The 25,939-nt window shown below is 38.2% G+C and overlaps 1 protein-coding gene across 1 annotated transcript; it reads right to left on the bottom strand.

The window, feature by feature from the left end:
* Positions 1 to 2,498: 2,498 nt before the first annotated feature.
* Positions 2,499 to 25,792, bottom strand: LOC138965001 (transmembrane protein 116-like). Its single transcript, XM_070337123.1, has 13 exons — positions 25,652 to 25,792; positions 22,946 to 22,989; positions 20,565 to 20,628; positions 18,877 to 19,017; positions 17,070 to 17,174; positions 16,184 to 16,233; positions 14,649 to 14,750; positions 14,004 to 14,043; positions 11,796 to 11,882; positions 10,359 to 10,410; positions 8,302 to 8,394; positions 7,889 to 7,962; positions 2,499 to 6,593 (listed from the first exon to the last, which is right to left on the bottom strand). Exons 1-13 carry the CDS (start codon positions 25,694 to 25,696, stop codon positions 6,453 to 6,455), a joined length of 1,038 nt encoding a protein of 345 aa, XP_070193224.1. The 5' UTR covers positions 25,697 to 25,792; the 3' UTR covers positions 2,499 to 6,452.
* Between the last annotated feature and the right edge of the window lie 147 nt (positions 25,793 to 25,939).

The following is a 25,939-nucleotide window of genomic DNA, read 5'->3' on the forward strand; positions in this document are numbered from 1 at the left end:
TAGATTTGAAATAATTGGGATTGGAAATAATTTAAAGTTACTTCTAAGAGCTAATTTGGGAACAAAGTGATTTTTAAAAAGACCTTGTTCTCTTATGTGAGTTGCTCTTGCGGTCTACATATTATTGTTAGACAACAAGGTGATCCATGCATGTGAGAAGTAGTATCTGTACAGTAATACAAAAAGTGAACATGTATTGAATATGATATGTTTTGTATTACATTTAGTACAGGATTTTATTCAGTGTATTGTTGTACTCAGTATTTCTACTTTTTTTTAACGTTAAAATGAGTTACAACGCATGTATGGTTGTTTATAAGTTAATTTATTTGTGTATGGATTTATTTGTAGCATTTGTTCTGACCTAGAGAATTGTGAATACTTGTTGGACATTTTTTAACTGATGAAATGGTTTTAGTCCCAAAGGCTTGATTCTGATTTTACATTATGTACATGCAGCTTTGTCCATTGCAGTTTGGATGTTTAATATTTTTGTTTTGTCTGACGAAAAAGATGAAAGGTGTACATGTATCTCTTTCATTCTTTAATGTATCGATTGTGCATTGGTTTTCCCTTATTTGAGCCATGTGACATCAGAGTCAGACAAAAATTCATATTAAGGCGGCTAGCCGAGACTACAAAAGAGTGCATGTTTGTGTGCGTTCAATCGTAAAAAATAAAAGGAATTCTAACTGAAATCAATCGATACATAAATGTTGACTTCCCGCAGTGGGGCACTGCGGTTATGAAATTAAAGGCCCCTCCTGTTTTTGGAACCGCAGGAGCTTTCTAGTTTGCTGTTAGGTAGATTTTTGGTTCCTCTTTCCTGTCATGCTCTCTTTTTCTTCATGAATTCTTTTCTTTTTTCTGCCTTCTTGCTCATTTACCTGTATTTTTTCCAAAAATCTCTTCTCTTGCCGCTTGTCTCGCGATTCATGTATAGTTTAATCTGTTAGTGTTCTGATGTAAGTCCAGCAGTAGATAGGTTAAGCCTATTTTAACATACTGGAAACTGGTAATCTTCCAGTAGGTATTAATTTAGTTTTACTAAAGCCTGCTGGGACACAAGTAATGGGTTAGTGCATTTGTAAACAGGAATCGCTTGACAAGTGGCCCCCTTCATCCCCCCCTTCCTCGTCCTGATATGGCTCTGCGTAGTCGGCTGGACGTTAAGCAACAAATAAACAAACAAACAAACAAATAAATGTTGACTGTCTCGATCAGTGTAAAATGTCATATTTTGGTCAAAAATACAAATAACGTATATTGTATTTGTGCATGTATCAAAAATGAAAATCAAAAGATCTTGAAGTGGCCATATCTGTTTGTTAGTAATTAAATAACCATGAAATTTGTGCTGTAATTTCGATAGACATTTTTTTGTTGCAACACTCCTATGGTGGTCTTTTTCATGGCCTTCATACTTGTGTCGTGATGGTAACAAAATTGGAACACAGTTGCTGGCATGTGTGTGTATGAAGTGAGTTTAAGGGGGAGTTTTCATGATTTGGCCTATAGTTTGTTTGCTGTTTGGTTGCTGTTTAAAAGGCCTTAATTATTCAGGCCTGGGAATGAATAAAAGTGGTTTGGGCGTACTGACAGGAAAATGTTGCGTTATAAGCATTTTTAAGGGCACACGGAGGCCCTTTTTTTACACAATTAGAAAAGGACTTCGTCGTATTTACAACAAAAGGTGTATCATTCCCAGGCCTGATTATTGTAACTATCAACTGATTAATTGGTATGTTTATTTATTTGTTGTTTGAATGTTCAATTAAAGTTCGATTAGATTTGCAAAGTTTGTTTTGACTGTGGTTGTTTGTTTGTTTCTATGACTGTACCGGATGTGAAGCTTTTTCACATTTACATAACCATCTGTCTACATGTACTTTGTGCAACACAGGTTTATCTTCGTTTCATTCAGTTTGCGTTTTTTACATTTTTATTTGTGTATTTTGTGTGTGTGTGTGTGTGTGTGTGTGTGTGTGTGTGTGTGTGTGTGTGTGTGTGTGTGACTGTGTGTTGTAGTTTTTTTTTATTCACTTAGGTGTGAGCTTTTATTGAAACTTCAAATAAAGATCTAAATGTACAGATCTAAAGCAGTTTGTCATTGTTTGAAACTATTCAGGATTTTAACATATTCCAAGATCTCATTATTCTTCTTCTAATCTGGTCAATATTTTAGTGAAAGAAAGAAGTATAAGCTTGTGAATGACCATACATTAAAGCCCTCTTCTAAAATATGTAAAGAGGTTGAGTTTGATCAGTTTAAAAAAAATCCACACCATTCAATTGTTGTTGAAAAATAGGTTACTATTGAGAAAAAACAAAACAAAAACATGATCACTGTTATTGTTTGAGAAGGCAACTCAGGTATACAGCTGGTACAGATTCACACACACACACGCACACACGCATGCACACACGCATGCACGCACGCATGCGCACACACACACACACACGCACACACACACACACTAGTCTTGATCTCACAGTCCCAGATGGCAAATAATGTTCTTAGATATATTCCACATTTTCTGTGTCAAATCCAACAGCAGAATAGTAAGATATACATTCTAAGTCACGATGTCATGAAATGCATCAGCTGACTAAGTGTAACATAAAAATAGAGTAAACAATGTGTCTAGATATATTATATATATTATTATCTACCATGTATAATGTGTATTCACTGCTTTAAATGAAAGCATGTAAATGAGCTATTATTTTATGGATACAGCAACGTCTAAAATCACAACATTTTGAATTACCTTTCCTGCAAAACACAGAATATAATAAATTCTATATGTAAAAATTCTTTACAAAAAAAGGGACATTCATAACATGCAAATATGAAGCAGCAACAAATGTATAAACAAGGAATGTTACAAAGTATAACTGTCAAAACAGAAACACAAAGAAACTCACTTTCAGCCTAGATATGTCAAAAACAAAAACCACAACATGTGACCAAAAACAACATCCGTTTAAGCCCTGGAAGAAAAAAACCACCAGGCAAACAAACACAAAGTTAGAAACTTAACAGATTCTATTTCAAAGCCTTGTATTGTATATCTACATAGGAACTCTAGTGTATTTGCTTGAGCAGAAAACAGTTTTACAACCATTACATAAATGAACAACACGCAAAGTGTACAACTTTTTCCTTAAGAGCTTTTTGTGATTGTCGTATTTTAAAGAAATGTAATTTTATATTTTTCAAAGTGTAGGATATCAATCTGGAATGTTTCCTATGCAGAGAGAAAGAACCATTGATTGTCTAGGAAAGACAAATTCACAAGGCTCTGAAATAAGTAAAATAGCTACATATGGAGCATCATTCTTTTGATATTGTGCATCAGAAACTATCACAAAACAGCATGTGGTTTCAGTGTTATATTGAAATAATTTAAATGACACATGTATATTAATTACCTTTAAGGCAAAGGCACAACCAACCATCAAAAATGCAACTCTAATTTTATTTGACCTCATTATTTTTGTAGGTTCTGTGCCTTAATTCCTGAGGCTGTGATCGACAGTCATACATGGGGGAATCATCCTGGTTAAAAATCATAGCGCAGAGCGCTAAAAATAATGCCTATCGCCATTGTTGAAGTTTAATTGGAAAACAACTGTATTTAAATTTAAGCCATGCTAAAATAATTCTTAAAAACAAGTTACAAAGGATCTAAATTTAAAATGGACTTTATTTTTATCCGGGACAGCCAGAGTTTAATTATTGACACAAGTCATGCACTTAATTGTCATAGTTTATCTAAGTAAACAAATTTACTTAAAAAAAACCAAATAAATGATTACCAACTAAATCCCTTCATCTCTAAATAAAGAGTGTAACAATTTCGGAGATAAAGGGGAGCATTGAAGCACAAGGGGGTCCCAAACGAGCTAAACCTTTCCAAATACTGGTGAGAGAAAGGAAATTTCCATACCCTGAAACATCAAAACTAAAGACACCCAGTAAAAAAAACCTTAACAATGAGCAAAGATGATTATGTATGACAAAACTCAAACCTGGACAAGTGGTCATACATTTATCCCTAATGCCAGTAATGGATTAATCCTAATTCAACTTCATTAGAAAAGGTACTCCAGTGGAAGAACTGGAAACAAATTATTTCAGAAAAACTGCCTTGTAAAACAGGTAAAAAGCAGCTCTCATACAATTAAAAGGTTAACAACAAACAAGTGTCACACCTGACACTAAAAATTTGTAAGTGTAAAAATATCAGGAAAATAGAAAAAGCAGATCATTCTTTCAGGCAAGCACGTACATACACACACTCACAGACTTGGCGCAACAATCAGCATGTAACCCAAGAAACTTAGAAAGACAAGACGGAATTAGAACTCTAATTTATATTGTGGCATTGCATTCTATGCAGTTTTTAGAGAGGGAGATGGGATAAGATAAGATATTTTTTTATTTACGAGGGTAAATGATATAAGCAATACAGGTTTTTTACAATCAGCCCAAGAGGGAACAATTAAGAGAGAGAGAGAGAGAGAGAGAGAGAGTCTAGAGTGTGTTTTATTTGGTTGTGAGTGTGTGTGTGTGTGTGTGTGACAATTTATGTTGTGAGTATGACTAGCATACTTATAATGAAAATATTCAAAAAAGATCACAGAAAAAGACACTATAAAAGTAGCTTGATAGTTGGTTAACTGTCACTCAAAGTCATGGATTTCTATTTTATATTGTGTGCTCTTGCGAGGACATTCAGCATAACTATTAAACAATTATTAAACTGCCCAAAACGCCACTCAAACATTATCAGAAACAATCAGCATGACTTAATTCACAGCACCAGAAACATACGCGTCACATAAAAAGGAAGTAGACAAATTAAACTGGTCAGAAAAAGAGCACCACAGAGCAACCAAGTACAACGATCAGTAGCAAAAAGAACATGCAATTGTGGTGACTATATATTTCTCAACAAAATAACAGATCTTTTAACTCCCTTAACTTGCTGCACTCGCATATAGTTATCAATCAATCAAAACATTTAAATCAAAACAACATTCAACAGAAAAATTAATTAATAACTCACAGATCTCTGCAAGTTTGGCTTGAAGCTTTTCTGACTCAGTGATGTTTAGGGTTATTTATCACAGGCATAGTTCTTCTAAGCCTTCATACATGAACAAACCAGACCAGTGGCATGTTACCAGACCAGTGACAACCATCTGCACCGTCATGTACACGATTCACATAGCTGCACTTGGGGGACACCGAAAGCAGGTCGCCCAATACAGGTGAAAGGAGTGGAATGGACGATGTTTGGAAATAACTCAAGTTTTTATGGGCTGCAAAGGGTTGCCTTTCCTTGGAAAAAAAGAGGGAAAACAAAACCGGCATGACATGGTACGCCAGTTACTAGCGAGCGGCCCGTTTCTACACATTGTCAGCGAGCATGTGAAGAGTAAGACATGACACTCGATAATGATTGGCCTAGCTATTTTGTCACATTGGTTTGTTTGCCTTTTTTTTATCCCAAGGAAAAACAACTCTCCGCAGCCCAGTTATTTCCAGACTTCGTCTATTGGAACTTCTCCAGCCTCAGTATACAGATCAAGGTTTGTTCCTGCATGCTCTCGATTCAAAACACTGTGTTGGCCTTCCCATGATAATGAACACACAAGGTTTAGACGACAGCTATGGCACAAGAGTACGATACATCTTTCAAACAGTGAAAGTTCAACTGATGACAAAACTTCAGCTCACAAGAAACATCTACCACTACGAAAAGCAGAACCATACATATCTCAAATATCATACGCTGTAAACTGGTTGACTATCTAGCGATCGACGAAGAAGAATCTGTTGAAAATTAAGCTGTGCTTACACCGTCATTCTTATAACCCCATACTTTTTCACCATTCTTCTCTCGTGAGTAAACATTCTCCCATGATATTGAACAGACAGATGAATTCCAACAGCGCCAGGCAAGGTGCACTGTGATAACCGTTTCATGACAAAAGCAATCAAAGTAACTTTTCAACCGAAGCTGCAACACAAATGATATGCAGTACAACTTTTTCCACAGTGCAGAAAACATTGCTAGATTTTTACCCAGCTATGAAAAAAACCAGCCTGTCAGTAACTAGAAAATGAGCAAAATATAGTTTTCTTTGTGCTAATAATGAGCGTCGTTTCTGACAGCTTGATCCTTTCGCTAAGCTGACAGAACACTCGACAACCATAACTACAAGGTGAAGGACATCCCGGCACCGCCTCTGTTAGTGCTGACAAGATGGCTAGACTCGAACAGCTTGATCCAATCGCTAAGCTGACAGAACACTCAACAACCACAACTACAAGATGAAGGACATCCCGGCACCGCCTCTGTTAGTGCTGACAAGATGGCTGGACTCAGACAGCTTGATCCATTCGCTAAGCTGACAGAACACTCATCACTGAACCACAACTACAAGGTGAAGGACATCCCGGCACCGCCTCTGTTGGTGCTGAGAAGATGGCTGGACTCAGACAGTGCTCGGCGGAAGCTTTCCCTCTTCCAGCCGTAGATGATGCAGTTGAGCAGACCTTGCAGAGGGCCTACAAGGGCCTGCACACACACACAAAACCTGCTACAGTGGAACCCCCCAATTTAAGACGCCCCCCCCCCTATTAAGACCTTGTTTTCTCTGACTGTTTGTTCATAACCTCAGTAAATTTACCCTTATTTTACGACTCCCTCCTTTTTAAGACCTATAGTCATTTTCTCGGATTTGTTTAGGTCATAAAATACTGTTCCACTGTATTACAAATATGACATAAATTATAGTCAAATCTGCACTGGCAACCACCTCTCAATCATGACCAACTGCCCACGACAACCATCACAAAGGATTCAAGACAAGCTTTGTTCCTATTAATCCACCTTTCCACCTTTCCATGGTGAACACCTGTCTATAATGTCCACTGTTGGGACTCCCTTGAGTGGTCGTTATACACAGGTTGACCGGCACGGTTGGCCTAGTGGTAAGGCGTCCGCCCCGTGATCGGGAGGTCGTGGGTTCGAACCCCGGCCGGGTCATACATGTGTACCTAAGACTTTAAAATTGGCAATCTAGTGGCTGCTCCGCCTGGCGTCTGGCATTATGGGGTTAGTGCTAGGACTGCCGGGTTGGTCCGGTGTCAGAATAATGTGACTGGGTGAGACATGAAGCCTGTGCTGCAACTTCTGTCTTGTGTGTGGCGCATGTTATGTGTCAAAGCAGCACCGCCCTGATATGGCTTTTCGTGGTCGGCTGGGCGTAAAGCAAACAAACAAACAAACAAATACACAGGTTGGGCTCTACAAGGCCTGCACACAACGAAGACAGCTAGCATAACTGTGACACAATCATAGTTTTTCTTCTCAACAAATAATCGGAGGTCGACACGCTAACAAGACCTATTTTGTGCAGCGATATGGCTAAAATGAAAACGGCACCCAAAACAATATTCATGTAACGTTTAGCAATGAATGACAACATTTTGTTTATAAATCAAATGTATAAATATAAATACTGATGCCGTTCTTATCTCAGTGCTCACCCATTCTGAAAGGATGTCTTCTGAACAATTGAATTCAGACAAACAAGCTAGCAGAACATTTAATGTCATTTTTGATCTAGATTTGTAAAGCAATGAAAAGACCTGGTTGAATCAAGGGGCACATAGTTGCCTTTTGTAGGGAAAAGAAAAATAACAACTAAAGCGATTGATCTATTTTGAAAAAATTCGAGAAAACGCCAAGATGAATCCCTTCAAAGGCATTACGTACACAATTTCCCTCCAGCCCAAATCACAAACACAGACACACATGGACACAGAGAGACAGATCAACAGACACAGAGACTGCCCAATGTTACATACCTGAAGAACAAAAAGGGCGTAGAAGTTTAACATGTTGTAAGAACTGAAAAAGGATGCGACCTCCAACACCATTGCTGAAAATAGACAATGACCAGGTTATTAGCAAATGCCATGTCTGTGTGGGTAATAAAATAGATGACATGTACTTTTGATATTAAAATAAAGACAGTGTACTGGTAATTCTTTTTTTGTGAAGATTTGAAAAGTAATAATGCATTACATTTGAATGATTTGATAGGTGAAAATACGCTTCATAATTAAAGCAAGAAAAATGTTTTGTGTAGGACACAACAGATTCATAAACTTCCTCGGTCTCTGATTCTCTCATTCTGTCTTGAACTCATTCACTCACTCACACACACACACACACAATTATGCACACAGTACACGTATACCAACACAAACAGACTCACTAGGAATCCAGCAAACGATGAAGGCTGTCTGATACATGAATGCTTTCTTCCTAAGCATGGCCTCTTCCTGGCGCTGATGGTAACTCAGCAAACCTGCAGATTAAAAACCAAACACTCGATCAAGAACAAAACAGTGAAAAGAAAACTGTCATTTTCACATTGTTTGCTTGATATGCCTCTACATCCTCAACTGTTATTCTGCTTTACTGTCAGTACAAATATATTTGTCTAAAAATAGCTGAAAACTACAAAACTTCATCAAGGAATAAGAACAAAGCAACAGGTATCTGCTGAGTTTAAGAATTAACTGCACTTATAGTTTCACAGAAAGTTGAATACAATGGGACCCCCCTCTAGAGACCTCAAGTAAAAACAAAATCTGAGAAAATCAGGTCTTATAAGAAAGGGAGTGTTAAAGGTGGTCGTCTACATTTTTGCTTTTTTTCAATAATCTTATGGTTAGATTTCGATACAAAATTATGTCAAAAGACGAATGAACCATGGCGAAAAAAGTTACAGAAAAAAAAATATGTAAAAAAAAGATTTTATTTTTGGGTAGCGTGACTCACGCTTCCAATATTTTGTTTTCTGTTTGCTGAGAATATGTGCTTTGCCTAAAAATACTGACCAATCAAATTCATGTGACTATGCTTATAGCCACGCCCAAACAAGTGCAGTAACAGTTTGACACTGGAGCATTGTCCATGCATTTTTTTAAACGCACCAAATGCACGGGATTTGAGAGGAGTTTTGCGCTTGGCATTTTGCAAATAAGGATATCCTACTATGAGTACTACGCTGGAATAATACAATGAATTTTCAAACGGCTACACTGGCTTCGTCTTTCCTGATCGAAAGGGGGTGTATTGTTGATATTTGTAGATAATAGACTCTGCATTTTAATGGTCAAATGGCGATTTCAGTATAAAAATGTAGACAAGGACCTTTAACCCCTTGACTTCCGGAACTATTTGAGGATATTGGTAAAAAAAGAGTGTTTTGATTTGAGAGTGCATAAAAACTGTTAGAATAACAGTAGGGGAAAGAAACATATATGTATGTGTAGGTATATGATTGGAGATTCCAACAATACCACAAATTACTCAAAAGGGGCAGACAATGTTTTAAGCAAGGGGCGGATAATCCAATTTATTCAGTTTATTAGTTGAAATATAGACAAAATGCTATTTTATGCTTGTAAATATTAAAAATATCCAGTCAAAACTAATGTAGACATTTTTATTGGCCTTTTGTCAGCATAGTTGAATGATTTTAGTTTTGAGATATGCCTTATTCATTTATTTTTATTTTTTTGCAACAGGTTAGCCATAATATGAGATTTTTGACGATATTTCTAAAAATAGGGTGTGTTGAATTGAGATTGCATAAAAACTGTTAGGACAACAGTAGAGGAAAGAAACATATATATGTAAGGATACTCACGTGGAATATCCTGATCAAATGTTGGATCTTCCTGACGAGAATTATCAACTGTGTCGGTTCTTTTCCTACCTGTCCCCCTGCCTTGTCCCCTTCTGCCACGCCCCCTTCCACGCGACGTGGATGGTTGTACAAAATCATCATTATCACTCTCACTTTCGTCACTTTCAATTTCACTTTCATTTTGAACAATGTCTCCTTCGCCTCCCACCACGTTTTCATCTTCACTTTCATCTCCATTGCCGGGAATATCCATCAAAATACGAACAGCTTCCTCAACAGTATAGCGCCGATTCGCCATGTTAGAGAATCGAACCAAAGATGTCCAGAAAAACGCAATAAAATCCGTCAAAATCAATCGAATTCACTCAACACGTCACCCACATGGAGGCAGACATCTTGGCTATCGAAAACGAGGCAATTGCGGACTCTCGCGGTTGTTTCCCCTGAGTAACAGAGCGTCGACTGCTGTGAGGGTCCGACCGCGCTTAAATGCGCGGTCGGAAGCGAAAGGCTTAAAACCGGGAGCCTTAAATGGAGGGTTCCATTGTTATTCTGTTCACCTACGTTCAATTGTTAACAATGTGCATGAAGCATTAATAGTGGTTTGAACATACCTCTTCTCATGGAAACCTGCCTGAAGTCTCTGGAAATACAGATGTACAAAACCTGAAAGAAAAGACCGTCATTCAATTTTGTCCTCTTAAACTTGTTGATAACTGAACCAACACTATCAATCTTATAGCAACCAGCTTGACCAAGATGTGGTATTCATATGAAGCATGCATCTATCAACACACTAATGTAAACTATTGCGGCTTGGAAAAAGTTGGCCTCTACATGAATTATAATAGTTGTACACTATGCACTTTTACCAGAGCCTGTAAGAAGAACCAAACTTTCCAGTCATCAATCATATCTCTAGTTGTTTTTTTTTGCCATTTTAATCCTAAACAAGAAGAGCAAACGCTCGATCGAGTCACTTTCGCAGTTCTGAATATTATATGAGGCATCAGATGGACAGGAAGAAATTGCTATTCACAACACAATGAGTCACGTTCACATAAAATTTGAGCCCGGTCACTTTTATAGTTTCCGAGAAAAGCCCAACATTAAGTTGTGTGTTGCCGAACAGAAAAGGCTAGTTATCTCCCTTGTTTTTCTGATAATGTTCGTAAAAGGCTACAGATGTAAATACTTTGATGTAAAGAATAATCCTACAAAGTTTCAATCACATCCGATGAACTTTGTCAAAGATATAAAATGTCTAATTTTTCCTTTGACGCTGAGCTGTGACCTTGAAAAAGGTCAAAGGTCAACGAAACCATCGTTAAAGTGTAGAGGTCATTGGAGGTCACGACTAAACAAAATATGAGCCCGATCGCTTTGATAGTTTCCGAGAAAAGTCCACTTTTATAGTTTCCGAGAAAAGCCCAACGTTAAGTTGTGTGTTGACGAACAGAAAAGGCTAGTTATCTCCCTTGTTTTTCTGATAACGTTCGTAAAAGGCTACAGATGTAAATACTTTGATGTAAAGAATAATCCTACAAAGTTTCAATCACATCCGATGAACTTTGTCAAAGATATAAAATGTCTAATTTTTCCTTTGACGCTGACCTGTGACCTTGAAAAAGGTCAAAGGTCAACGAAACCATCGTTAAAGTGTAGAGGTCATTGGAGGTCACGACTAAACAAAATATGAGCCCGATCGCTTTGATAGTTTCCGAGAAAAGTCCAACGTTAAGGTGGTGTCTACGGACGGCCGGCCGGCCGGCCGGCCGGACAGACTAACACTGACCGATTACATAGAGTCACTTTTTCTCAAGTGACTCAAAAAGGTAAAATTGGGGTAACATCCCGCACACTTCATTCCCATGAACCACATTTTTTTTTAGTGGAAAAACAAGTTTCATGGTCGGCAGAAAAATAGACTCAGTTGGGTGACCCTAATTTAACATAAAAGATGGGGGAACGGGTGGGGGTGGGGGGCTCACCTGAAAATTAAACGCATAGATACACTTACATCATTACCATAGATAATTATATAGTCTCACCATGTTAAGAGAGAAGACAAAGAGCAGGGGTATGAGGAAGATGAGTCTGTACATCAGCAGCCACTGTGTTCCATCCTCCACCTGGCTCTGTAAGTTCAGTCACAGTTAAGTTCACCACTGTAAATGTGCATACATGGTATTAAAGATCGTAGTGGAGCTTATAATAACTAAGCTGCCATCCAGTGGAACTCCCCTATTGTATTATTTCTGAAATTTAACTCTTCACTCCTTTCACAGCCTTGGGGTTTTTCCCCACATCTTTTGTTCATAAGCTTTGTACATTTTAATTACCTCCGTTTAATACCCGATTCTCGCAGATTTCTCTTAAAAGGGGGATTCCACTGTAACATAAAAAGTCTTGTGAGTAACATGGACATTTATGGGAAATCGGAATTCCTCTGCTGTAACCTCGTGAATATTAATGAGTAGCACATGGACCACAGGTTTGGCAATTAACTATCTATTCTTGAAAAACATAGGTAAGGTAAAATAATTACAGAATTTAATAAAATAATTGTCACTTCGGTGGCCTACTGCAGCAACACTATGCATTGACTCTGTTGTATTTCTTTCGAATACATCACCTCAATTTAACTAATAGGAGTTACCTTACTTACGAGTGCTAGACTGAGAAGCGTCCTATGTTACCAGTACTAGACTGTAAACAAGGTCGCTAACTCTAGATTTCCGTCGGTATACCATTTAGGGGAGTAGTCTCCCCTTGTCGGTAGTACCTCTCTGCGCATGTGCCAATGCCCATAATCCCCAGTTTCAATTTCTTGCTACGGGGAGCTAGACGTGTATTTAGACCTTTCCTGTCTAAGAAGACTTCCTTCACAGGAACTTCAACATTCACCTTCAATCACGGTTTGGGCTTTACTTTTTAAGGGTGATTACTACGCCCGTATACATTCATCACATTGAACAACGTAACGAACCGTAAAAAATGAAAGTGAAACGAATGTAACAAAGTTACTGAGTTAGTCATAAGTAGAAGGTACTTCTATGATACCTTGTTGAGACACAGAGCCTAACAGGCTCCGTTACTATAAGTCTTTTAAAACTAGTGAACATGCAATTGAACGACAATTATTCTTCACTCAGTCGTTACGAATGTCGAACAGATATTTACAGCGATTGGCCGGTTCCACTGGCGCAATAGAACTCCGCGAACAATAACTCACTTTGCGGCTTTCAATAGAAAGCAACGGCAGGTCACCCTACATATCAATGTAGGAATACGAACAAGACCTTCAACTTTGCAATTACCCGGACGTTTTTTGCGTTTTAACGGCATTTATATAATTGTGTGACCTGTGTTTCATCTGCCTTAAAGCCATATGTACTCGATGACTATACACGCTAATTGCTTTACCAACAGCTGGAGACATGCTAAATTAAGTTCCCTGCAAGATATTGTGGTCTAGGACCCCTTAAATGTTGAGATATTTGAATTTTTATTTTGATCTAGATCGTCCTATTTATAGATTTGCCAACAGAGGGAACGTTGACGCAAGGGAAATAACTCCGCGTCTTTGTTGACATCCTCACTTTTTCAGAGGCTAGAACAAGATGTAATGCATGTATATGGTCCGCGCATGGCGACATATCGTCATTACATGGTCTTATGGTGCGTTTGACATCGATTATGGGCAAACTACACTTTGTAAACACGGGAGCGCGTACATATGCCTTTAATCTGTCTCCACTGATTTCACATAAATCTGTTGGCTGTAACCACTTATAAACGTTACATCATTCGCAATTACCTTCAGGTCCTAATTACTGACTTTGCATGTACCACTACATTACCAGGGCTCCCCACATATGATCTGTCTAGAGGGTCCCAGGACCCCCAATAATAATTTAAGGGAGTCCAACTGAACTTTGGAGAGTCCCAAAATGAGAAAGACTTTTAGAGGCTTTGTGAGACATTCACAAAAGTGTTATTGTCATATCCGTTAAATTTGATCTGTACATTCACGTAAATTATACATATCCAGCAGACAAATTTTTTCGTCTTTTAAATCCAGCCAAGTGTACGTACATTCTTGTTAATTCTGCATGAAAACTAGCAGACAATAGCATCAGTACTCGCGATCCGCATGATAACACAAAATTAATTTACACACTCAGTCAAATATTGACTAAAATGTAAAAAAAAAAGAAAAAAAAGTGAAAGAATAAAACCACAACACCCTCTCTTACCCAGCAGTAAGTCTGATGGGCACTGAAAACTGGAAAGCACCTGAAAGGAAAAAGAAATCATATGAATAAATGTCTAAAAACAGTCCCAAGACAATTCCTTTATAGAAGCATCCGTTTTCACATTTTCTGTTGCATCAGTGAGTGTATGACTGTTTCTTTAAAGTTATTGCAAGTATTTATAGTATGTAACAGTGACACTGACGGGGAAAATGGGGAAAGGGAGAGTTTTTGTGTGTGTGTGTGACTCGATCTTTTCTGTATTAGGGAGAGAACGAGAGAGTTCAAAGATAAGGGAGGGAGAGCAACAGAAAGAGATCGAGAGAGAGCAGAAGACATAAGAGCCACAAGCTTCTTCTTCTTCTTCTGCGTTTGTGGGCTGAAACTCCCACGTACACTCGTGTTTTTTGCACGAGTGGAATTTTACGTGTATGACCGTTTTTTACCCCGCCATTTAGGCAGCCATACGCCGTTTTTGGAGGCAGAGCCACAAGCAGGTGCACAAAGAAAAAAAGCACACACACACACACACACAGAGACAGACACACACACGTCAGGGCTTTTGGGGACTCCCAACATAAATGTAGGCAACAGCCTTCCCTCCCTCCCTCCCACCACTTTTTTTTTTTATGAAGCCCCCAAACTTACAGTGAGCACTCCATGGGCAGCACACGGGTGAAAGAGTTGTTTTCTACCTTGGTGAAATGGGTGACAAGCATGAGGAAAATGCCCAGAGACAGTGGTACCAGCCTGCAAATACAAGTCATAATTTGTTAAGTAACATGCACATTTCTTCCACACGTTAGCGTTACAAAACATTCCAAGTATACAGAGAGAGAGAGAGAGAGAGAGAGAGAGAGAGAGAGAGAGAGAGAGAGAGAGAGAGAGAGAGAGATACACAGGAACAGATAGACAAGACAGAAAAACAGACAAAGAGACACATGCAAACATTGCACACACACTTGCATGCACACACAGTAACACACACACAACACATACACACACAGTAACACACACACACAACACATACACACACAGTAACACACACACACAGTAACACACACACAACACATACAGTAACACACACACAACACATACACACACAGTAACACACACACACAACACACACAGTAACACACACACACAACACATACAGTAACACACACACAACACATACACACACAGTAACACACACACAACACATACACACACACACACAACACATACACACACAACCACACACACAACACATACACACACAGTAACACACACACAACACATACACACACAGTAACACACACACACAACACATACACACACAGTAACACACACAGTAACACACACACACAACACATACACACACACAACACATACACACACAGTAACACACACACACAACACATACACACACAGTAACACACACACACAACACATACACACACAGTAACACACACACAACACATACACACACAGTAACACACACACACACAGTAACACACACACACAACACATACACACACAGTAACACACACACAACACATACAGTAACACACACACACAACACATACACACACAGTAACACACACAGTAACACACACACACAACACATACACACACACAACACATACACACACAGTAACACACACACACAACACATACACACACAGTAACACACACACACAACACATACACACACAGTAACACACACACAACACATACACACACAGTAACACACACACACAACACATACACACACAGTAACACACACAGTAACACACACACACACAACACATACACACACACAACACATACACACACAGTAACACACACACACAACACATACACACACAGTAACACACACACACAACACATACACACACATTCATAAATGCACACACAGTAACACACACACACAACACATACACACACATTCATAAATGCACACACAGTAACACACACACACAACACATACACACACATTCATAAATGCACACACATAATACGTACATGTACAAACAAAGGTAATATGCACGACATCCAATAGGAAAATGACAACAACCAGTAAAATGTGAGTGAGTTTGAAATAACTGCATGCATATTGTTTGTTTATGTGTATTCACAAACACAAGCAGACACACAAACTAAAAGAAACACAAAAGGCTAAATTTAACACATGCACTTACCAGGACATGAAGTAGACGACATACATGCAGTAGTTGCTGACTCCATTAGTCTGAAACAGCAATCTGATTCAAACAGCTCATGTCAGCTATCACTGATATATTGCACAACTATTTCCTGAACATGGATGCATATCCCAACAAATTAAATATTAATGACTGTTTTGAATGAAAAGGACAAGCAGAAAAACACACACACACACACACACACACACACACACACACACACACACACACACAGTGTCACACACACGCACACACACACAGCCAAGATGATTTAAGAACAAAAGCTAGGGAACAAGCAGCAAACTAAATAAAGAAAATATACATTTCAATGGATGGTAAGAAAATGTCATCAAGATCAATCACAGCTTAACCATTTGGAATGTCAAGTCGCTGTTGTTATATCTTTCATGATTTTGTCAATCCTCCTCCCTTTAGCTGACAACTCAAAACTTGCGTTTGTGATTTGTTATGGTTGTTTCTTTGTCGATCCTGAGCATGCCCAGGCTATCATGCTTGCTCCAGTTTTCTCATAAAGTAAACTTCAAACTTAACATTTTAATCATAAGATCATTTTAGGCCCCAGAAGGTTAAATATTTGTTTCTGATGACAAGGCAAACAAACTATAGGTCCTTAGGTCAATTACTTAAAAAAATATTTGTTAAGGTTTCTTTTCTTATTTACACAGATGCATGAGGCTTTCTATTAACTGGCCATTGTGTGAGCTGTGTTCCCTGGTAAGTCAGAGAAGAGTAACTTTCCTTGTAAAGACTACAAAATTTAATTTTGTTACTTTTTTGTTTTGTTTTGGGTAAGGAGGAAAGAATAGGGTTGGTCGAGAATTTTAGGAACATTGATTATTCCCCCCTTGGCCGTATTGCCTACCCGGCTTCCCTCCAGGGACAGGTAGGCCTGCAGACGACGCCTCAAGCGGATGAATGCTTCAAGTGCATAGCCCAGGGTCAGGAAGAAAGTGCAGATGTACAGGCTCTGGAAATAATTAATGCAGAAAAATTAAATGGGCAACAAAACAAAACAAAACCAAGCACAAAAATCAAGAGAACAATAACAACAAGTCGCGTAAGGCGAAAATACAACATTTAGTCAAGCTCACAGAATGAAACTGAAGGCATTGCATTTTTTCCGCAAGACCGTACACTCATAGCATCGTCTGTCCACCGCTCGTGGCAAAGGCAGTGAAATTAACAATCCAGAAAAGCGCTGTAGCGGTTGCGCTGAGGAGGATAGCATGCTTTTCTATATCTCTATTCTTTTTAACTCTCTGAACGTGTTTTTAATCCAAACATATCATATCTATATGTTTTTGGAATCAGGAACGGACAAGGAATAAGATGAAATTGTTTTTAAATCAATTTTGGAAAATTTATTTTAATCATAATTTTTATATTTTTAATTTTCAGAGCTCGTTTTTAATCCGAATATAACATATTTATATGTTTTTGGAATCAGAAAATGATGAAGAATACGATAAACGTAATTTTGGATCGTTTTATAAAAAAAAATTTTAATTACAATTTTCAGATTTTTAATTAATTTTTAAGCCTCCAGGCTGAAATGCAATACCAAAGTCCGGCCTTTGTCGAAGATTGCTTGGCCAAAATTTTAATCAATTTGATTGAAAAATGAGGGTGTGATAGTGCCACCTCAACTTTTACAAAATGCCGGATATGACGTCATCAAATACATTTATCGAAAAAATGAAAAAAACGTCTGGGGATATCATACCCAGGAACTCTCATGAAAAATGTCATAAAGATCGGTCCAGTAGTTTACTCTGAATCGCTCTACACACACACACACACACACATACACCACGACCCTCGTCTCGATTCCCCCCTCTATGTTAAAACATTTTGTCAAAACTTGACTAAATGTAAAAAGGTACTCACCAGATAAACACAAGAACATTCATGAAACAATACATTGAACCAGTTTTTAACTACCGGTAGGTCTTCCTTGGTAGAAAGAAGAAAGATAGAGATGGGATAAAAAGAAACTAAGAAAAAGTTAAAAGAACAGACATGTGCTGAAGGTCAAAACCCGTTCAGTTTATTGTTTCACTGTTTGTGTTTGTATCTGGTGTGATGACTGTTATTAGCATATAATTGTTATAGTACAGGCAGTGCAACATAGAAGCTTGCTTATTTTCAGTTAGTTCCCAATATAACTGTACAGATTGTTTATCTTGACTCTACTGTCTCAAACTAAAATCCTGTTTGTATCAAAATGTATTGGTGCACTAGATTAGACGGGTACGAACCAGCAGGAAGAAAGAACTTAATTCTTCTTCTTCGTTCATGGGCTGAAACTCCCACGTTCACTCGTGTTTTTGCACGAGATGATTTTTACGTGTATGACTGTTTTTACCCGGCCATTCAGGCAGCCAATTACGCTGCTTTCGGGGGAAGCATGCTGGGTATTTTTGTATTTCTATAACTCACCGAACTCTGACATGGATTACAGGATCTTTTCCGTGCACACTTGGTCTTGATCTTGCGTGTACACATGAAGGGGAAAAAGGCATTAGCAGGTCTGCACATATAAGTTGACCCTCCCACCCTTAACCCACCAGGCGGGCGTGATTTGAACTCACAACCTTTCGAATAGGAGGCCGATGTCTATCCACTACGCCACTGAATTAATCTGGCAGACAAACCAACAAGAAACTCACAGTCATGATGGCTATCAGGTAGCCACAAGGCCCGGGACTGCCAGGGTAGCTGGGGTAGGTGTTGAGAAACAGTACGCTGACAATCATCATGAACAGAGAGGCCATGCCATCCGCCACAGACAGGTGGAAGATGGGGAAAATCTGCAGGTAAAACATGGATAAAATTCATTGTCATCATTTTCACGAGTTTTCATTCACAAGCACCTGGGAAATAAATCTCATGTTCCCCGGGGAATAAATCCCCGGTTACCATAGTTGCAGGAAGCCCTATTACATGGATAATCAAAAGCAAACCCAATAGAAACGCTCGAGGATTCTTCGGCTCTTTTCATTGGCGTTTCCCCAGACCTAAACAGACGACAAGACACTGCTTTGCAAAGTTCCAAAAACCAACTGGCAAACTGGCAAAAGTAAACAAAAAAACAAAACTACTTCAATAAATTCGTCACAAACAAATGAAACCTACCGATATGTTATGTCTTCTTACAAAGTCACGGAGTGCGTGTATCTGTGTTTCGATACACAGACGTTCGGAGAAACACGAACGTCAAGTTCAAGTAAAACGACACCTGACACACACATTTTGACCTGTGCACAAGACTTTGTATCGATAAACGAAGCACAAGTAAGAAACAATAATAAAAGCAAAGAAAATAGCAACACGATATGCAAACATCTAACAAAGCCGAGCAAGCAGAATGACAGGTCTAATGAAAAACAAAGAGGTACCGAGTCGGAAACAAGATCGCGATTCTTTCCTTCGCTGCACGACGCAAATCTTCTGTGACCTTTGACCAAACGTAGCTTCCACATTCGATCACCGTGCTCAGCTTAATATTTACAACAGAAAGCCGAGGGGGTGGAATACCGAGATGAACCTACAGAAATGTGCATCCTCAAACCTGACATATTCATCCCAACTCATTTAATGAACTCAAAAACACAGAAAGTTGCTTTCACACGCCATCTTTGATTGCCAGTGGTTATCAAACCGGGACCCGTGTGGTTATCAGCACGGGGCCCGTGTTTCAAAGCATGGCTCCCTGGGTTGATTGTGCACTTGTTTTCTCACTACCAAAATGATGACAAAAACGATGTTTGATGGTTTGTTGACAGACCAGCTTTTTTGTCGGTCCTCGGGGGGCATATCGACTTTTGTTTCATATTTATTGACCGCGGCCTTCGGCCTTGGTCAATAAATATGAAACAAAAGACGATATGCTCCCCTTCGGACAGACAAAAAAGCTGGTCTGTCAACAACCCATCAAACATCTTATATTATTTTCAGTCTTCTTCTTTGAAACTCTCACAAACACTATATGTTCTGTTACATGTGGCTTATTTGAATTCAAAGACAGCTACACAAAAAAGAGAATGTTATGTTTCATTAACCTGAATATCATAAAGTCTTATCACACTCTTGCGTGGACGTTCAAGGACAGCTCTGATTCCTTTTCAAAGTGCACAAATGACAACTTTTTTTTTATAACATGTCTTGAACATACAACTCCTACAATTAAGATCAATCAGTATTACGCGTATACGCCATTTTAAAAGAAACATGTTGTGTAAGTACATGATGCCCTATTGAAGCAAAAATACACAACAAGACAGGTGAAAAAATAATCAAGTTTATAATTATTAAAAATAGCAATCATAACATAACACACTGACTGCACACAGCTTACCTCTGGGGAACATACTCGTCGATGATAGACGACACAAAACAAGATAGACCCTGATCCAACAAGACTGCAATCAAAAATCAAAGACCCTGTTCGTTTATAGCAATTAGTGGTTTTGAGAAACAGACAAAAGCACATAATAATAAAGTCAACAGAGATGAAACAGATTCATCACAAAGCAACCTGTCCTGTTTATATGCCCAGCTGACTTAGTGACTATATATCTCCCTCGTTTAGAAATGAGTTTTTGTGTTCGACCGGTGTCCCCACTCTCTTTTCATTCTTTCCTTTCCTTGTGCTACTTTAAAAGTTTTCTGTTTTACCATTTTTCCACTTTTTCAGTGAACATGTATGTGTATACTGCAGGCAGAATGTCATTTACTCGATGCATTATCCCTCTTTCGTTCAAAGAACACCAAATTCAAAAGTAACTTCCTATTTGGAACACATACTGTGATATTATCAAAATAAATCTTTCCATACCCAAATGACAGCAAACTTTATTCGTTTTTTTCAAACTTAAAACAAAACAAAAATTCCAAACTTTAACAAATTTATTTTTTTAATAGATTTTATGTATGTACTATGACTGTATTAGAATGGTCCGGGTAAAGTGAAGGAACTTGTAGCTAGTGTCCATGCTTATAAAATATCAGGTTTTATCAGACAAGATGACACCAAGTGTGGGAAAGATTGCCCTTGTGCATGTTCTGTTATTGTTAAGCAGCTGTGAAAACACACTCATTAATTTACTTTAGGCCAACAACAAAAAATGTAGGTTTAACACTATTGTGACTAGCACTGCCACGGCGTTTACGTCCTGCCTGCCCAAGCTTGCCACCAAGAAACTTCCCAAAAATCAGTAACTGTAAAGAAATCTGTCTAGCAAGCTTGAATTAAGTCCAATCACCACCAAATTTTGTGTACTAATTCAAAAATGGATGCCCAGTTCAGTCGTGCTATTTATAAGTTTGTCACGCGATTTGTTTTAGCAAAGGGGGGTGAAAGGGGGATAATTTGTGTTTTTTAACGTTTTTTTGTGTGTTTTATTTTCTACTGCTTTTTTAAAAGTTATTTTTTAACAGAAAGTATTATAAATAATGTTATGACCAAACAAGGTGTAAAACCTATGAATTAGCTGAAATATTGTTAACATTGTACACAGAAATAAGGAGACAGTACAAAGAAAAAAACAAGCAAATCACGCATTCACTCACAGCATCCTGACTCAAATGAAACAAAACTGTAGATCTAACACTCACCAAATGATGTCTAGGTAATCCATATTGAATATAAGTCACATTTTCACAACAAAGTACCAACTGTACACCTATGAACAATTCCAAAAGGATTTGAAGGCTCCAGCCATCCATTGTTATCAGTGCTGCCACGCCCCCATAGCTCCTGCACGATTCCGAGATACATGTTCGTCTAGCAGTATCACCGCCAACCACGTGTAGTTTGCCGACTCGTACTAGCAACAACGGGACTGTTTCTTCCTCACTTTCACTGCTTGTATCGCTTTCGTGAGGCGAAAACGATACGTCCGAATCATGCTCTACGGGATCCTCTAGGTCCAACATCCGGAGAATCTCCTCCCTAGACAAGGCTCGCCTTTGATTCATTTTTTTCCCTCAAAAACGCACACAAATCAGGCGGATTTGCAAATGGCAGAAGGGGACGCCAAGTGTATCAAGGGAAACAACTCAATTTATTTGCAAGCTTCAAAAACCGGGAAGCAATCACGAGTCGTGTACCCTCTATGGCTGGTACTGAAAAATGCGCTTCCCGTCCATGGGCGTGTCAGCGCTGGTACTGATTTATCAGTGTCCCGTCGCGAAAGTGTTAAAATGTAGGTCGGCTTTTTTTTTATATTCTTTTTTTTAAAGATTTAGTTGAGTTTAAAGGAGGTTACTTCCCTCAGTCTCGATATGGTTCGCAAAATGTGCCAAAAGTTGATTTTTTTTTTTTACAAAATGAAAAAAAAAAGCTTTAGGGTTGGCGGAAAAAAAAGGGTCAGTCGGGTTACCCTAAACCAAATTTTTTGTTGCTGGCCATTATGAATTATATATAATTATATATTATTAAGTATGTATTATATTATGTAACGTTGGAAGCATTGTCCCCTTATCATTTCCTAAACAATGATTGATAGTGCCTGTGCGGTGATGAACCAGACCGAAAACATTTTAAAATAGCTACTAAGCTGGGCATATAAACTTAAAACTAAGAGTTAGAGGGTTCAGATCAGGTGTGGCGCAATGATAAAATGCAGGGGACAAATTCAGCTCTCTTTAAATTTTCAGCTGTTTGCATTGAATTTTGAAAGGTAAAATCAGCAGAAAGAATAAATTAATAATTAGAAACATTTTTATTTTACTCACCTCAGTCCAGATGTTAGCAAGCTGATTATGCTCACAACATTCATCTGCAACAAAGTAAATTCATATAATATGGTCATACATACATGTACTTTTATCTTTCTATCAGTTGTTATGGGCAATATATTTTGTTTCATGCATCAAATGACTCTCCTCTCCCACTATTATTTCAACCTCTGACTTAAAAAAAAGCTTACACTGACAAAATGTATGTAATTAGCGTACATAGTTGCCGTAACATGCAAAATACAGAGACAAACACAAACGTACGAGTTCTATACAATGTAGACGGAGGCAGTTTAGGATAACGTACTGTGATGTAATACCCATACCCTGTTTGGGACCAAGGCTATCAAAAAAGAACTCACATGGAATAATACTGTATGTTCAATGCTGTTATAAAGTATTAAATCAATTAGTGAGCAGTATGCGAACATTATACTCAACCTATGTTCTTTAATTCTGAACGCGTTTTTAAAGAAAACATAACATATCTATATCATATATATACTTTTGAATTCAGGAGACGATGAGAAAATTAATACAATGCACTGATTTTTAATCTATAAGTGAAATTTTTTTTATAATGAGAACTTTAATGAGCAAACTCATTAACTAATTTTTACGCTTCTGATCTTAAATGCAATCCCAAAGTCCGAACAGAGTCAAAGACTGCTTGACCCAAATTTCAATCATTTTGGTTGAAAAATGAGGGCGTGACAGTGCCGCCTCAACTATCACTAAAAGCGGGATATGACGTCATCAAAGACATTAACAAAAACAAATTTGAAAAACGTTTGAGGATACCCAGGAACTCTCAGTTCAAGTTTCATGAAAATCAATCCAGTAGTTTTCTCTGAATCGCTCTACACAGACAGACAGACAGACACAGAGACATACAGGGATGGCCAAATCTCAAAAGTTTTACTCGCCAGCCAGGCGAGTAACTTCAAGAAAGTCACTAGCCCGGCAGAAATGTCACACACCACAGTTGTTAGTTGATCTGCAGTGTTTACATGGCTTGAAAACTCGATATTAAAACCAAAAGTGTTGCATTTAACCAGAATTTTTATTGGCCATCCGGGCGAGTTGCCAGGCGGATTCTACTAGCCCGGCGGAGTTTTTACACGACCCTGGCGATCGAGAGGACGATTTGGCCATTCTTGGACATACATATATACACCATCACTGACCGTAAAAAACATGAATACAATTGTTGACATATATTTAATTTTAAATTAAAAGAGTAAAAATAAAAACTATTTAAAAAATGAAATGCACTTTATCGGCGTTAGATTTATAACCATCATTCGACCACAGGCGGAAGGTATCGTCCACTGGACTACTACTATCACAGAAAGACTAGACTAGTCTTTCTGTGATAGTAGTAGTCCAGTGGACGATACCTTCCGCCTGTGATTCGACATGCGTATGCTTTGTGTAAAGCCTTCAATATGTAAAACGGTACGCACATATATGGGTCAAGGCACTCTTTCAGACCAATAAAAGAAAATAAAGCGCTTCGTTTACAGCGAACGCGACACAATCTAGATACATTGTTCATTAAATTAATCATGGTTAGTGTTCTCTTGAGTCTTATACAGTCGAACCCACTTAAAACGAACACGCTAGTTACGAATTTTGACTTATAACGAATTAGTTTTAAGTTCCCAACTGAATACCTCTTTCTTCATGCTTAAAAAAAATGCTTAAAACGAATTCTTTATAACGAATTTACGCTTATAACGAGCACTTTTTGGATTCCCAAGCATGCATAATGTCTGTAATTTACTCACGCTTATGACGAAATCTTTAAACTCGTCCCGAGATCGACATATCATGGGAATTTGAGAAGTTTGAATACACGTGTGTCAAAGTCTTCCCTTGCGTCGACTGCTTGAACCATTGCTCAACCGATCACTGAATAAAGTTAAACTGATTACACTGTACTCACAAAACAATTTCAAATTTAGAATCAAAGTGATTGATAGCTCAGACACTGAACATGAATGACTGACTGACGTTTATTTCCTTCGCGAATACCAAAAACGAAACATCGAACGGAAGCCATTGCCAAAAATATAAATGTCAGAGTGGTTTCCCTTGGACAAGGGAAACCACACTCTCAACGTTTGCGTTCGCCGGTTCGCGATAGTTTATCAGTCAGTCAGTGCTTTCGATTTGGATTTGAACATCATGTTGCAACAAAAAAACAAAAAACTAAATTGGCCAAGGTTTGCTACCCGTCGCCAAGGTAAGTGATTCCGGACAAATGATAGGAACACCGCGAATGTGGACAGTGTCAGTGTGTGCGCGTGTGTGTGACCAAAAACGTAACAACTGGATGAAACATCTGTGTGCTCACTCTCACTCAAACTCAACAATCATCACTCAACATGAGACACACATGAACATGTACCTGAATATGTCACTTTATTGTCTAAACGTGAAGCAGCATGAAAGTTGCGAAAGAAACAAATTGAAACACCATAAAATGTACAAGACTTAAAAAAAAAAATTTAAAAAAAAATCGATCAATTTTCTTAATACGAATTTTGGTTAAGACGAACTTTTTTTCCGATCCCCAGTGATTCGTCTTAAGCGAGTTCGACTGTAGTTATATAATACAGATTACAAGACTTGTGACAAATATCATGTTTCCCCCCTCCCCCATAACCATGATCAGAAAAACCGACAGAGAATCAATACCTGACTAAAGGTCATCAAATCTTCAACTTCGGTTCCGTTCGACATTTTGTGTGTTATCTGGACGCAGATACACGCATCCGTCGACTGAACATTGGCTGTAGCCGCTTTCGCTACTTTCTGTCGTCTGCCATTTTGAAATCACGTGCATGACCTTCTGTGAACTTGTTTACATATCGCGTCAACGAGTACAATACACTCAGTCAAATATACTGTCTTAATTTATAAAAGATAGAATTTTGACTCTAAGAGTATGATATAGACAAGCTTTGCTCAATAAAATGTTTTTTA

This window comes from Littorina saxatilis, linkage group LG4, assembly GCF_037325665.1.
Source record: "Littorina saxatilis isolate snail1 linkage group LG4, US_GU_Lsax_2.0, whole genome shotgun sequence".
Taxonomy (NCBI): Eukaryota; Metazoa; Mollusca; class Gastropoda; order Littorinimorpha; family Littorinidae; genus Littorina; species Littorina saxatilis.

Excerpts from the sequence above, each read along its gene's own strand:
- LOC138965001 (XM_070337123.1), bottom strand. The coding sequence starts at position 25,696 with ATGTCGAACGGAACCGAAGTTGAAGATTTGATGACCTTTAGTCAG. Across the intron at positions 16,234-17,069 it reads TGTCCCTGGAGGGAAGCCGG|ACTAATGGAGTCAGCAACTA; the intron begins GTAGGCAATACG and ends TTGCTGTTTCAG. Across the intron at positions 10,411-11,795 it reads TTGTCTTCTCTCTTAACATG|GTTTTGTACATCTGTATTTC; the intron begins GTGAGACTATAT and ends CTTTTCTTTCAG.